This window comes from Euleptes europaea, chromosome 13 (assembly GCF_029931775.1).
Source record: "Euleptes europaea isolate rEulEur1 chromosome 13, rEulEur1.hap1, whole genome shotgun sequence".
In the NCBI taxonomy this organism is placed as follows: domain Eukaryota; kingdom Metazoa; phylum Chordata; class Lepidosauria; order Squamata; family Sphaerodactylidae; genus Euleptes; species Euleptes europaea.
In genome coordinates, this window is record NC_079324.1 from 40546537 (window position 1) to 40562235 (window position 15699).

The following is a 15699-nucleotide window of genomic DNA, read 5'->3' on the forward strand; positions in this document are numbered from 1 at the left end:
TAGAGCTGAGGCAAAGCTTAAGTATTAACACAACACATTAAATGATGCAGAAATTATACAGTAGAATCGTATAGCAAGAGTCAATATGTACTATACACGGTAGTATAGTCCACAGTGCTTATACCTTTACCAAAATAGCTTTCAGAAACAATTTGTTTCAGTACAGCCCTAATTATCTTGTTATCTCCCCCCCCCCCCATAATTCAGTTTTGGATAGTCTTCAGAAAGACAGGAGAGTGGGAGCCTTCCTGAACTCATCAAGTAGGCCATTCCATATTCTGAGTCACAACTGAGAAAGAATTTGTAAGGGCAGTTATTGATTTTGCCCATTTTCAGAGGCATCTGCAGAAGGCCCTGCATTGCTGGGCAAAAGCTGTTGTGGTAGAGCATTGAGGGAAAGGGCTGTCTTTGAAGGTGAACTAGAACTAGAGCAAAATGCAGCGGCTAGGATGTTGACAGGCATCCCTTGGAGTGAACATATAACACGGCTGCATGACCAAGTGTACTGGTTTCCTTTTTATTTCCAGGCTTAGTGAAAAATGGTGGCTTTGCCCATTAAAGCCCTGAAATGTTTGAGTCCAAAATACTTCAAGAACAGTCTCAATCCATATGAACTTGTGAGGGACTTGTTGGCCAGTAGTGCTCTACTGCAAGAGCCTGCTCTTTCTGAGGCTGTACAGGGCCTTTTTGTGTGTGGACTTTCTTGTCTTCAGCTTTGGGAATTTTCTGTCCTTGGAAGCAAGGCTGTTCTTATCTTTTGGGGTATAAGACTGGCCTTTGGAAGCAGCTGATATTTGGTTTTGCGCTGAGTCCTTTTGAGATGGCTTTGAGGATCTTAGATGATAGTTATGCTATTTTGTTCAAGTGGATTAAAAAAAAATGCTGTTATGTGTTGTGTTATGTTGGTTTTATTATGATTGTGTTTATATTTTTGTTGATCATATTGATTGGGTACTCTGAGATGCAAAAGGGCAGGAAAAGTGTAAGCAATCTAAGTAAAGAGATCATTGCACAGATTATTGCAAATATGCAGCTGAGAGAGGTCAGAGGCTTTAATTTGTTTTTGTTTTTTGGATGCTGCACTGATATTTGTTTTTCTTCCAGAGAAGCAGGATGTTCATAAATTCCTCTTGGCTAACTTGAACAACGGAGGCATCCTGGAACTGATGATGAGATATCTAAAAGCGATCAGCCAGAAGTTCCTAGTCAAGTGGCCGCCTGGGTTATCCGAGGTTGTCTTGAACATCTATAACAACTGGAGAAAGCACAGCAGTAGCCTACCCAATCCACTGCTAAGGGACTGTAGTAACCAACATATACGAGTAAGAAAATGTTACCGATTGATTTCATTCCGTTGTTACCCTGCCACCGTCTCTGAACTATGAGAACTCTAATCTGCACAATAGTGTGCCTCTTAGGACACCCCGTCACCCACGTTGGCTTAAGGCCTGACTCCTCCAGTCCAGGTTTTTGAGACTTAAAGCATGCATTTAGGAGTCTTGCACTGTCTTTTCTCTACTATTTACCGTACTGCTTAGTGCAACATTGCTGATGTTAGTAGTGGATGGGGAGTTAGAGCTGGGGAATCTTGATTCCGATTCCAGCTCACATAGGGCCTTCTTAGGTCTTTGCTGAAGTTCCTCACTTTTGAAGTAGTAGTTCTCATTCTCTGTTGGTGGAGGAAGAGTATCCTTGAACGGGTTTTGCCTCTCCCTCACTCCACAGGCAGGGCATAAGCAAATTAATTGCAAAGCCTTCCACATCACGTTGGATTTAAACCTCCTAGTCCATGCCAAAAGCAAGGGGGAGGGTTGGGGGATGGAGTCAAATGCAATATGGTGGTTCACTTATACAGTACAAACCTTGACCTACAAATCAAGGCTTTTTATATCAAACCTAAACAATGGCCCTCATAGCTGCAAATATCAGGTCAAAGACAACCAATTAATATTCATATTTTACAGGTGAGCAACTCTGGGGCTAAATGATGAGTAACTGGGGCTAAATGATGAGCTAAGACTAAGCATTAAATCCATGGCTTTTCCATTTGGAGTTAATGGAAGAGCAGGTTGGGTTAGTGTTCTTGAAAGTAAAGTTAGCAGGGCTGACTTAGTAAGGTTCAAAAGAGCACATTCTTAAGTCCTGCTGTGTCGGGGGGCGGTCACTGTCCCCTTCCTGTTCTTTCCTTTCTGTTATTGATAAAGAGCTACTCCATCAGCATAAGAAAGTATCCTGGTAAAGTTTAGCTTACTCATTTGCTCCAAAGGCTATTCTAGCTTCTTTGAGCTTGACTCCACCCCCCATGTTCCAGTTCTTCCTCCTCTACAATGGCACGCCAGACACCCTTTCTCTTGCTGAATAAAAGCTTCTCTTTATGATTTTTTTATATTAATAAGTTTCATAGATGGTGCTGCTTCACATTAGGATGGAGGAAGCCATTGTTCTATAGATGGAAGAACAAATCAGCAATTAGAAAGGAGAGCTACTTCTCAAAGAGGTCCTCCTGACATTCCCTTTTGTCTCCTGCTTTGTCTTCTTTCTCTAGGACATGATGCTAATGAGTCTGTGCTGCATGGAGCTGCAGCTTGATCAGTGGTTGCTTACCAAAGGGAAGAGTTCAACAGGTGAGAGCTGGAATTTAGTAAGTTTGCCGAGAAGCTACTTAACGGGCAATGTCTGCTCTTGCAGGAAATGCTCTGCAATTTTTCAGTGATGAGATGTGCTTCACCATAGATAATTTATTTTTGGGGAGTCTGGGAAGTGCTATATCTCAGTGTTAGATAATGCACACTTAGTATTCAGAAAGTCCACAATGTCTCAAATTAAAATAGCGTTGACTAGCAAGGCTGAGAAAGGCCTCAGCCTGAAATGCTGGAGAGCTACTCCAGCCAGAATACACAGCACTGGACTAGCATAAGGTAGTGTGGTATGTTCCTGGGTGCTCACTTATCCATGTTCTTGGCTTTCAATTCAAAACAATATTTCTTTTCACTCTTCAATATATGCTCTTGTAGGATAAAAGTGCCTGAGGCTTACAGTTAAGTGTGTATCTGTGATGGATGAGTGTTCTCTTTAGGTAGAATTTATGAAATGTTATGCTGAGATGTAGAAAGAAAAAGTGTTTATTTCCCTGGAATTACTCTGCTGCAGGTTCAGGAAATGGCAAATTTGGTTTCGATTTCCCAGGCACCCATTTCTTGGGAGACCTGCTGCAGCTTTCGTTTGCATCCTCCCAGCGAGACCTCTTTGAGGAGGGTTGGCTGGAGTTTGTGGTCCGAGTGTACTGGCTGAAAGCTCGACTTCTGGCCCTTCAGGTTTGTATTTTGACTTTAGCGATCAGACCTTTTCAGTCCATTTAAAATCCTCACAAGGTAGTGATTGGAAGGAGAAACTCCCAGTGTCGGACTTCAGCTATTTTGAATAATTTCTATGGTAATTGTAGGCAAGTATTCTTAGGCATTGTATCCTGGCTTTTGATCTGGTTGGGTGTGCATTTAGGCCCACAGCACTTCCCTATGGACAATGAAGATGATAATTAAACATTGAAAAAATTGTTGCTTAAAATAATGTAGGTTGTGATGTTTATAGAATGTTGACAAAGAGTTGGTTGAAGTCTCCCTGGTTGCTTCTCTAGGGCGACATGGAGCAGGCCTTGGAGAACTATGATGTCTGCACCGAAATGCTTCAAAGCTCTGCTGCAGTTCAAGCCAAAGCCAGCAGCGAGCAGAATATTGTGATCAGATTGCCAAATCTCCATGTTGATTCTGTGGTTTCTTTGGAAGAGGTAAATCGGTTGGTTGATGGTTTTGCTGTTAACTGGATTTGCCTTATAGGAGTTCTTCTGAGCTGCATGGAGGTGGCAGGCTATAAATCTGAATGAAATTTTCATTAAAACATTGTGATTTGGATTTTTGAAAAGAAAAATGAAACTCATGGTACTGAACTCTTAACTGCAACCATGCTGACTTCACTGCTAGCATAGGAAACTTATGGTTTAACATCAAATAAATAGCAACAAAGGTCTTTTTATGCCAGAAAGCTTAGGAGGAATGTTTCTGTCAGATACAAAAAAAGTATTTCAAAGCTGCCCTTTGAGAGACCTTCTATTCATCCTTCCTCGCCCTTCTTGTTTTTTTGCTTTCTTCTCTGTAAGACTATGTATCTTGAAATAAGACAAAACAAGTTATCAAATGCCTGGAAGAGCATCTTGATCTTCAAATCAACACAGAATCCTTTGAATTGACATTTAATCCAAGATATATACTGTGACCAAAATAAATTGAGATTTTATTTTTAAAAATCTGTTTGAGCAGGTAGTTGTTCACAGCTTTATTTTTTCAGAAAGTGAAACACCCCTTGCCTTAATAAAATGCTTAGGGCATGTTTTTGTGCTACCTTTGTTTTAAAAAGGATAATACTATAACTTTCCTAGATTTTTGCTGTTTAGAAATCTTACCTCTGTACGCATCTCATTATAATAGGAATTTCATATTAAATTTTGTGACTTATTCATACTGATGCCCCTTTATGTTTATGTCAGAATTACCAAAGTATTTAATATATTGTCTGTGAATGTGCATAACTGTTAAATTCTAAGGTTGCAATATGTTTAAGGCAAAGATGCTTTTAAGTTGAAAATTTATGCAAGCGCAGATATGGTGCAGTTATTCCTACAATATTATAAAGCATAATGGCTATCATCGAGCCAAATTAAGTGGCTATTAAGCAAGTGCTTAAAATCAGAAGGACTTCAAAAGTGCTTATCTTGACCAGACTGAGCTAAAATGATGTATTTAAATATTTTGTCAAAATCAAATCCATTTTAATGTTCTGTCAGCTGTAGTTTTCTATTTTCCTAGACTTGAGTCACTTTTGTTATCTTGATAGCGCATATATCGTAATCTCAGAAAAATACTGGCATTTATATGGTGTTTTTGATACTTTGCACAACCAAAGTTATAGAAAATACAGTGATTTCTTTTGCAAGGACATCATTTTGTGTCACTTATTGCAAATGCAAAGTGGTGAGTCTCTGAGTGATGGAGGAATATTGGACATTACTGGTTCTTGTTTCAGTTCAACAGTTATTTGAGGTATAAGCAGAAGAGACTGAAAAACCAAAAAGGACACCATGGTGGGGGATGGGCAAGAAGAGTCAGAGGGTGGTTTCAGAAGGCATTTTTTTATATGTGGTCAAGCACATCCCCACACAAGCATTCTTGTATAAGAAATGCCTTAGATGCACTTTGTTCGTGGTTGCCCTGTGTTTTGTGCTGGATTGTTTAGTTTGGTGTGGCTTCTGTGTCCTGCAGTTAGTTTTGTTCATAATTATCCTGCTACATAAAGAGAAATGGCTGCTTACAGTACACTCTGTCTCTTGCAGATTGACAAAAAGCTGAAGTCTCTGGAGAGATGTCAGTCTCTGGAGGAGATCCAGCGCTTGTATGAGGCAGGGGATTATGCAGCCGTGGTGCAGCTTCTTCGCCCAACATTATGCTTCAGTGGTCATGGCCGAACAAAACATTTGGAATTTGTGATCTCCATCCCAGAAAGGCCAGCTCAACTGCTCCTGCTGCAGGTTTCCCCCTTCCTGATTTAATAGCTGGTTGTAGTGAGGCTGGATAGTCAGGTGTTGAATAAACAGAGCCAGATCTGTCACTAGTTTACATAGCGGAAAACCAGGATGGGCTCTGAGCCAGGAAGCAGTTGCAATCATAATGAGCATATTCGTTAACATCCCCATAAGGTCTTTTTGATGTCTTTTGACAAAGCTGGGAAGCATCAACTCATGTGGAGGTGAAAAAATCTACCACTTCTGCTTGCAAGTATTTTTCTAGGTGAGGGGTTTGGCCGGCTTCTATGGAAGGCATTTCAGTGATGAAATATGGCCACTAAGACAGCTCTGGGCATTCAGAAGTAGCTTTGATAGAGGGAGTGGGTATTCTAAGCGGAGAGATGGCTGTTTGCCTGATAATGCTATGCTTATGTTGATCACAGTCCTGCAAATCTGGAGACATCGTTGGTAAAGATGCTTGGCGGTTTCTGTTGAAATAGCCTGTTTCTGCCCACTTGTTAAGGCATCACTTGCTGAGTAAACTCCAGTGCAAAATTAAGTTTCCCATAGCATGTGTGTCTCCTGCCACTGTTCTGTATGCTGCTCGTTGCTTTTCAGTTTACAAATTTCCCATAAGTTTTCGTGCCATGGAGATATATACACATATTATTATGTATAGTTTTACTTGTATTCTCCTATAAGGAATGTGTAACAAATCACATTATCTTCTCTTTAATGTGCATTAGGATTCCCTGCTCAAACTGAAGGACTACAGGCAGTGCTTCGAATGTTCAGAAGTTGCCTTGAATGAGGCTTTCCAGCAGATGATTAACATGACATCAGCATCTGCAAAGGAAGAGTGGGTTGCTACCGTAACACAGCTGCTTGTGGGGATTGATAGTGCCCTGTCCTCAGACAGCAGCTGCCTAAAGGACGCTTCTGCAACACCGAGCCTCATTCGACTGTCTAACAACCTCATCCAGGTATTCAGGTTTACTCACAGAGCCAAGCGGTTCTGCAGGTTAACCTGTCTTGGTGACCTTCTGATTTGTTGGCAGCCCCTTTCTGACTTATGGTTTGAAGGTCTGTGTCACAGCTGGAAATGGTAGTTTAATTTCATTCAGCTCAATAGGTGTCACAGTTTTCTGTTTGCAATACACTGTTCAGTGAACAGTATGGACAGCTGAATGGCTACATGTCTTCTCTTGCTCCAGTGTGTGGTCATCTCACAATTACCGTTTGAGTATCCCTTATCTGGAATTCCAATATCCAAAATACTCCAAAATCCAAAACTTTTTGAGCGCCCACAAAGGCTAATAAAATGGCACATGTGCAGGCTGGTCACACCAATGGCAGGTTTCCCGCAATGCCCCACATGCACAAAATTAACTAAAATACTGAATAAAATTACCTTCAGGCTATATGTTTTCTCCTATAAAACATAAATGAATGTCATGTTTAGACTTGGGTCCCATCCCCAAGATAGCTCATTATGTATATACAAATATTCCAAAATACAGAAGGATCAGAAATACGGAATACTTCTGGTCCCAAGCATTTTGGATAAGGGATACTCAACCTGTAAGGGATACTTCTTTGTAAGTTCAAGAAAAACCAGTTTGGGTTTCTGTTACAGCAGTCAGATGTGGCCAGCTTTAATGCTTGTTGAACTCGCCTCTTTGATCGCTGTAGGTCAGCTGTCATGAGCAGCTGAACCCTGTGTCTGAAATTCAGATGATTTGTGTGTGTGATTTACAGTGTTTCTTCAATAGATAATAGATTGCAGCATGGCAGTCCAGGAGGAGTCCAAAGAACCATTTGTGTCTTCTGTGCTTCCTTGGATTATTCTTCATAGGATCATTCAGCATGAAGAAGACAACTTCCGGCCTCTTTGCTGTCAACAAGAGGAACAGATACAAAATCAAAATGAAGAAGGTGGGAACTGAATTTTTATATCAGTTTTCATATTCTTTTAGTTGTAGTAAGTTTGTGTAGATAATGGCAAGAAATTGGTTCTGAGCGCTTGAGGGGTTGATAGGTCAGCAGAAATGTAAACTTGAATTGTTGCTGCTTACATGTCACACATAGGGAAACAGAGTTGGAGTAACTGGTGTTGCAGTATAACGTGTGGGGCCACCTATTTTAATTTCTTCAGACATTCATTCTGTGAACATGTCTCTTGGCCAAGCTAGGATCAAATGATGGTTGAGCGGAGCTCAGATCCGATATTGGGGTGGATCCAGACTGAACTGGTAATTTCCACTGATTCCCCTTTTCTGCTGCAGACCCCCCCTCCCCATGTAAGGTCCTTTAACCCCCAAAATCAGCATTTTATGGAGATCAGTCTGAGGGGGGAGGCAGGAAAGTTGTGTTTCGCCACTGTAAAATTTGGTCTGGATCCAAACCACTATGTTTTAATTCTTATACTTTAATGTATAATTTTTTTTTGTAACCAGAGCCATTTCATTATGGGATTGGTATGCGTGGAAATAAGCTACCAGGGCACTGTGATTTTTTTTAAAGGGACTTTTAATGGTCAAAGAAACCTTGAGGATAATTCCAACCCTGCAGGGTAACTTGGTGCCAACAGTTCCTTTTGTTCCAGTTGTAGCCCTGCTTCAGTCATTTGGTGGTATCATCTAATTTATGACTTTTGCTTCTTGTTCCTCAACTTCATGTTGGCATCTGTGTGGTGTGTTGAAAATTCTGAATTGTTTTTGGAGTTGGATATACAAAACTATTTACTTTGCCTACTTGTTAAACCTTCAGTGGTCCTGATAAAAGAGTGATCTTTTCTCCATCCAGGAGGCAGGTTCTTTTAAAAGGACTATTGGCCAGGGCAGAATTAGGAGCCACTTCCCCTGACAGCTACTCTTTTACCTCCCTCCCGTGAACAATTGTAGGTTCCTATTTGTATGGTTCTCCCAGTGGTAGGACTTCTTTCCTTGTCTGAAGGCCAGGTATAGATAATCCAGTTTAGTTTTTTTTAGGAGAATCTAGTTCAATGAAGTCTAGTTTTGAAGAAAGCAGAAAAGAGCACTTCTTAGCATCTGTCTCCTTGGACTCAAAGGAGGCTCTCATGCCAAGCCTCTCAGAAAAACTAACTTTCATCCTTGTGATGATACACTGAAAGCATTGCAGAATTACTGTATGTAAAGAAACCAGGGGAGTTCAGGTTTTCAGCCGTACACAAGGAAGCCAACTTTCTATTGGGTAGAACAGTCTCATCTCTTGGTTGAAAGTTCCATACATCAAAAGATTGGACAATGGTTGGTCTGACTGGTTAAGCAGACAAGCACTAGATGTGGGGGAAATGGCATCTTGGTAAAAAGATGTCTTTAAGCTGATTGACAGTTACTTCTCTGTTGACATTTTCACCTCAAGAAATTCCAAGCCTCAATGATTGTTCTCAAGAACCAAGTAGACATGCCTCAAAACCCTAATGTTCTAGCTCACTCCTGGGCCAAAGGACTGCTTTATGCATTTCTGCCTTTCCCTCTTCTCATGGGCATTCTGAACAAGATCTGGAGCTGCTTTGTGCTCACAAATGGCCCAGGTGTCCATGGCTCACAGACCATGTCAGAGTGCAACGTGAAAGCTTTCCTTCAAGCTCTGAGTTTTTTCCCTTCAAGCTCTGAGTTTTTTCCCTTCATACTGAAGGGCAATTTTCTTTCTGTCCCAAACATCAGCATTCAAAAGAGGAGGGTTGCTCGCAGTTGCTTATACATAAAGAAGGACTCTCAGAATTCATTCACACAAGACACCTATCAGGTGGTTCTCCCTTTATGTTACTGTCAAAGGCAACAGCATCCAAAACATCCATTGTACAATAGCTCTGTATTGCAAAAACTTTCAAGTCCTCTGGCTGCCCAGGGTGAATTCTAGCTCATTCCCTAGTGAAGAAAATGTGTTGAGCAGCTACTTAATCCTCCCTTCACTCCTTCATCCAACTGCATAGGACTGATATGTTTGCTTCTGCAGACTTGGGTGCAACTTAAGCCATAGATCTTGTTTATGCCTAGCTGCTCTGCAGTGTCCCAATGTCTGGACTACTGGAAGGCAACAGTTAGGGAGAACAGAGAATTTAGCTTACCTTTGGGTTTTCTTCTTGTTTGACCAGCCGTGCTCTGTGAAACCTGCCCAGTAGTTTAAATGGTCTGCTAGGACTAGAGATTGTGAGATTCTGGAGTTATTCTCGCTTACCTTAGTACTAACAGCTAAGGTAGTTGCTGCTTGTTCTTGGAAGTGGGATGTTCCTCCTACTGCCGCCATAGCCAAATGTGTCTTTTGAACAGAACCACCTGCCTCCTAGTGGACAGAGAGGAGATCACTGCTGTTGGGCAGACTAGAAGAATTCACAGATAAGCCAAGTTCTCTGTTTTGTTTGCTCTGAATGACTTTGCAGACATGATAGGTATCAAGGTACTCCTTTCAAAGCATGTAGAACATTTTAAACAGCGTAAACTATGCTTGCCTCTTCTGGGAATGTCAGAGTAATTACATGGTTCATTTTGTTAACAGTGGTGCGAACCCTTGACACTCCAATGCTGCCCTCTTCCCTAATGTTGCTAAATACGGCTCATGAATATCTTGGGAGGAGGTCCTGGTGCTGTAACTCAAATGGAGCCCTTCTGAAGTTCTATGTGAGTAGTAATGTTTGAAATGTCTTTAGCTGGGGCTCCTTTTTGCTGCTAGTTTGCCACCCTGCATCCTGTCATGATAAAAATATATTAAATTGTCAGTCATGTGGAGAGAAATATAGAGGCTTTAATCCCCTACAGACTACAGTGCCAGAATACAGGGCCCTACAGTGAAGCTGGTTGGTAAGGCATTTGGGGCCATCTTGAAGTCTTTCTGTGGGTGGCAGATCAAAGAAGCAGGAATGACAATTAATTGAATAAATATTTGTGAAATGTCTCTGTAGACTTTTCATTGTACAAAGTCCTTTTCTAGCTATCTGTTGCTATCTTGCCCTGGGAATATGAGTTTTGGAAGTTACTTATGAACAGATTCCCTCTTCCAGTTATATCCTCATTGGGAAGGTTTCCATCTCCTAACTGGATCCTGAGGTGTCTTCCCTTAGCAAAGCACAGCATGCCTTCCCAGAGGAAAGACGATCAGAAGGCACATGGCAATTTACAATTTGTATTGAAATTTATTCAGAGACCTTACAGAAGATTAGGCACTGGCAGTTCATATAATTGATGTGTGTGATTATTGTTCCAGGTACGGGTTCTGCAAAAAGAGCTTTTGGCCTCTACCTCTGAAGACACCCATCCCTACAAAGAGGAGCTGGAGACTGCCTTAGAGCAGTGCTTCTATTGCTTATATAGTTTCCCTAGCAAAAAGAGCAAAGCACGGTACTTGGAAGAGCATTCCACACAACAGGTATGTTTACCTAAGCCCACCTTTAGTGAAATGGGACAGGCAGGGATACTTACAGAGAGCTGAGGGCTGATTGTCACTTAACCGTTGCTTGACTGGACCAGAATTCCATCTAATCCAGCATCCTCATTCCAAGGGTGGCCAGCCACATGCTTTCAGGAATGCCACAGATAGGGAATAAAAGCAAGAGCTCTCACCTGTTACATCTTTATATACACATTCACCCATGTTTCCTGGAAAGGGGTTTAGTCAGCATCCTCTTACAGCACTATGGGCAATAAGAGGGTTTAATTGATAGGTGCCTAGCATATCAAAAGGTGCGCAGATGGTGAAAACCAAGCTGCACACAAAACATTAGTAGACATCGCAAGGAGCAGGACTTGGAAAAATACCTCTTGTTGCCCGCTTACAGAGCAGGGAACACTGAGATAGATGGGCCAATGTATAAGGCAACTTCATATGCTCCCTCACTATACAGAGCAGCTAACTAAATGTGCCATCAGAAGTACAGACAGTTGATGAACCCCCAGTGAGCCTTATATCTTCACCAGTCCCATGTAGAGAATCCAGGGAATGGCCATATAGAAGGGACCTCCTTGTAAGACTGTAGCACAGCAGAGGCATCATGGTACAGTGATAGATCCTTGGCTTTGCATGCAGATACTCCCAAGTTCTGTCTCCAGGTAAGGGATCTCTGGTAGCAGGTGAAAAAACCTTTCTCTGCCTAAGACTTTGAGAGCTGCTGCCAGTTAGAGTAGGCAACATGGAGCTAAATAGGTCAGTGCTCTGACTTGGTATAAGGCATATATGCCTCTGTGGTAAAACAGAATATGTGTGTTTTTCATTCTTTCCTTCAAGGTGGACTTGATGTGGGAAGATGCCTTATTCATGTTTGAATATTTTAAGCCCAAGACCCTTCCTGAATTTGATAGCTACAAAACCAGCACAGTTTCTGCTGACCTGGCCAACCTCCTGAAGAAGATGGCAACCATTGTCCCTCAGACGGACAAGCCTATGCTGAGACTAGAGGAAGTGTCAAGCTACATTGAAGGGATTCTGAGCAAGGTACAGGGATCTTGCTGCTGGGCAAGGCAAGAAGAGATCTGCTGGATGTCATGTCCTGTTTCCTTGGAAACCCTTATTCCTAATCCAAGTAATATGGGGGTTACTTAGAGGCAAAGGAAAGACCCTTGTGCACTGAGAGAATGTATTCTTTCTTGGTGGTCCAGAGTTGGAACAAGTTCTAGCTCCCAATCCTGCTCCTGTTAAGCCTGGATTGGCCCATTCATGCCAAAGTGGCAGGTTTTGGATTAATAGACTGCAGGATGGAGTTGTTGCTGACACATAAATAATAGCACTAATAGCAACAATCACAGGGGGCTCATGAAAAAGGCCCTATGTATCAAATTGTGGTTCAGTGGATCATACTTGTTTTGAAACTAAGTTCTCCTCTATTTATTTTTTAATTTTATACTTCTATTTATACCTTGCCCTCCCTCTGCATAGCAGGGCTCAGGGTGGGTAACATCCATTTAAAATACACTAAATAAATACATAGATTAAAACTAAATTAGTACAGTGTGTGTGTGTGTGTGTGTAAAGTGCCGTCAAGTCGCAGCCGACTTATGGCAACCCCTTTTTGGGTTTTCATGGCAAGAAACTAACACTGGTTTGCCAGTGCCTTCTTCTGCATAGCAACCCTGGTATTCCTTGGTGGTCTCCCATCCAAATAGTAACCAGGACTGACCGTGCTTAGCTTCTCAGATCTGACGAGATCAGGCTAGCCTGGGCCATCCAGGTCAGGGCAAATTAGAACAATAGATGGCACTAAAAAAGCAACACTGTGCCTAGTGCATAATGTGGGGGAGGGGGGAAAGGTCTTCCAAACATGGGAAAGGACTAAGCAATAGTACAGCTAGAACAAATGAGAAGATAGCCCATTCAGGGATTCCTTTTCAGCCATTGAAGAGAGCAGACTCATCAACAGTCTTTCCTGCTTGGTCTTTAGGTGCCAGCCCTTCCTGAGGGTGCAGACTACTCTCCTCCAGTTGTGACAGAGCTGTACTACCTGCTGGCAGATTATCACTTCAAGAACAAAGAACAGTCCAAGGCCATCAAGTTCTACATGCATGACATTTGCATCTGCCCTAACAGGTCAGCAAAACTTAGCAGACTCTTTGCCTGCCAACCAGTTTGCCACCAATATAATGGTGTTTAAATTTATAGCACACATTAACCCCCCCCCCCATGTTTGGAGTATTTGTAAGGGACAGGTGACATGGGATACCCTTACTTTCAAAGTTAATCTTTGTGCTGCAGTGATTCACAAATGTAACTATGTTTGGAATTTACTGGCCTGGAGAAGGTTAGTTGTCTGTTTTCAACCCATAGGTATTAACTTGACTTAACTTGAAAGAGAAGAAGATTAGGGATTTTGAGCTGTGGGGTGAGCACTACTCCAAAGCAGGGTTCCATTTTAATGCTTTGCTTAGATGGGTTCTAATCTGATGCCTTACCTTGGTCTTCCTAACCGCACTCATGATCTATTCCTCTTCAGATTTCTGATGTTCTTGAGGGTTATATTTGAATTTGTACATATTTGTGGTGATGGAAAGTGATCAAGTCGCAGCCAACTTACAGTAACCATTTTCTGCCTTTGTGTAGAGACTCTGGACATCCTTGGTTGTCTCCAAACCAAGTACTAACCAGGGTTGACACTGCTTAGCTTCCAAAGTCTGATGAGATCGGGATAGCCTGGCCCATCCATACTAGGTGCACACACTAGTAGGCCATCCAATATCCAAAGAGTGCCTCAGAAAATGTTGGTTAAAATAAGGCATCCATTCAATATCAGTTGTATGTGTAGAGTAACAAGGAAGAGGTGGATGGATGCCACCCTAAACAGCTTTGAACAGCTTTTTATTATTAATTTTTATTATTAATATTAATACAAAAGCAAAAACAACCATCACAGCATCAATTTACAAATAACTAGTAGGCAATTGTCATCTGTCTAGTTTTATGTATACTATTGGAATATCTAAATAATTCTTAAAATGTGAAAGAAAATGAATCCCAGAAAATGAAATGGAGAATCCTGTGGAAGAATGCTGGATTCAATTACACACACACACCCCATGCAAAACAGCAGTTGTTTCCCAGGCAGCCATCAGGTCTTTGGATGAACTGGTAGACTGCCAGTGGCAGGATGAGTGAGAAGAAAGCTGAGGTCAGGGATTTCATTAAATTTATACTAACCCATGTAGAACTTAAAGTCAAGGTATCGTTAGAGAAAGAAGCCTTGTGAACAAAATTTTCAAGGTCACATCACTACATGGCTATTTTAGATTGCCACAGCTCTAAAAATAATTGGACACACTATATACCAAAATGAAGTACTAAACGTATAATAGCAGCAGGACTCTGTCTTCTGGAGGAACTGTTACAAGGAATGTTGAAACTGCTATAAGAACTTGAATAATGAAATTATAGTATAAGCATGGCTTTAGATTGCAGTGCTACTTTAATCAGCTCCCACAGATGTCAGAAGGGTTCTACATATGTTGTAGCCAACTCATTTCTTTATAATTTGGTGTATGGATGGTCAAATTGGATTGATCCTTACAAAGTTATCCCCATAAATAGGAGATACAGCCATATCTCTTAAAGCAAGAACAAGATGAACAGCTCATGCCATAAAAAAGATGTAGGTACAAATGGATAAACAGACATTTTGGTTGTATACAGATTATCATGATCAATTATGCATAAGGCTTATGGAATAAATAACCGTCTAGTTACCACTCAAACATATAGAGTGTAGGAGATAGTTGAACAACTGAGTTGATGACATCACAAGTGCAGGCAGCAATATGTCTCAAATAATTTTTAAACAGGTGCATGTTGCTGTGTTCATTTGTGTTCTGTGGCGTGCTTTTTTGTTTTTTCAGGTTTGACTCCTGGGCTGGCATGGCTCTAGCTCGGGCAAGTCGGATTCAAGACAAATTGAATTCTAATGAGCTGAAGAGCGATGGCCCCATTTGGAAGCACTCCACTCCAGTCCTGAACTGTTTCAAAAGAGCCCTTGAAATCGATGGCTCCAACCTCTCCCTGTGGATTGAGTACGGAACCATGTCCTACGCCCTGCATTCTTTTGCATCTAGGCAGCTTAAGCAGTGGAAGTCAGAATTACCACCTGAGGTGGTGCAGCAGGTTAGCTAAAACTTGTAGGGTGCAGATTAAAAACAATTTGCTTGTTGCTGCTGCTGCCGCCTAACCTTATGCCTACTTCCTCTTTCAGATGGAAGGCCGACGGGATAGCATGTTGGAGACAGCTAAGCACTGCTTCACATCAGCATCTCAGTGTGAAGGTGACGGGGATGAAGAGGAGTGGCTGATCCATTACATGCTGGGCAAGATTGCTGAGAAGCAGAAGCAGCCTCCTGTGGTCTACCTCCTTCACTACAAACAGGCAGGTCACTTCCTCCATGAGGAAGCGGCCAGGTATCCCAAGAAGATACACTATCATAACCCCCCAGAACTTGCAATGGAGGCCTTGGAGGTAAAATCATAAAAGGAAAAGGCACTAGAAAGTTTAGTGGCTGAGAGTAGCCTTTAAAGCAAAGCAAAATCCTTTGATCCAGAAACTCAAAGCTATGAGCATCACATTTGTTCACACATAGTCTTTAGTGCTGCTTTCAGTTTATGTGCCTTTGATAGTCGTTCTTGCAAACAGTAGCACAGCTTTGCTCGTATTCCCT

At 41.7% G+C, this 15699-nt stretch overlaps 1 protein-coding gene across 1 annotated transcript in view; it reads left to right on the plus strand.

Annotated features, from left to right (window-relative positions):
- CABIN1 (calcineurin binding protein 1) overlaps positions 1–15699 on the plus strand; it is a 76118-nt gene that overhangs the window by 11153 nt on the left and 49266 nt on the right. The window contains exons 11-23 of the mRNA XM_056859028.1: positions 1105–1322; positions 2546–2624; positions 3151–3314; positions 3635–3784; positions 5384–5578; positions 6301–6537; positions 7327–7489; positions 10076–10197; positions 10781–10942; positions 11798–12004; positions 12948–13093; positions 14890–15151; positions 15240–15500. Coding sequence (XP_056715006.1) covers positions 1105–1322; positions 2546–2624; positions 3151–3314; positions 3635–3784; positions 5384–5578; positions 6301–6537; positions 7327–7489; positions 10076–10197; positions 10781–10942; positions 11798–12004; positions 12948–13093; positions 14890–15151; positions 15240–15500 — 2366 coding nt within the window. The remainder of the gene's footprint in view (positions 1–1104; positions 1323–2545; positions 2625–3150; positions 3315–3634; positions 3785–5383; positions 5579–6300; positions 6538–7326; positions 7490–10075; positions 10198–10780; positions 10943–11797; positions 12005–12947; positions 13094–14889; positions 15152–15239; positions 15501–15699) is intronic.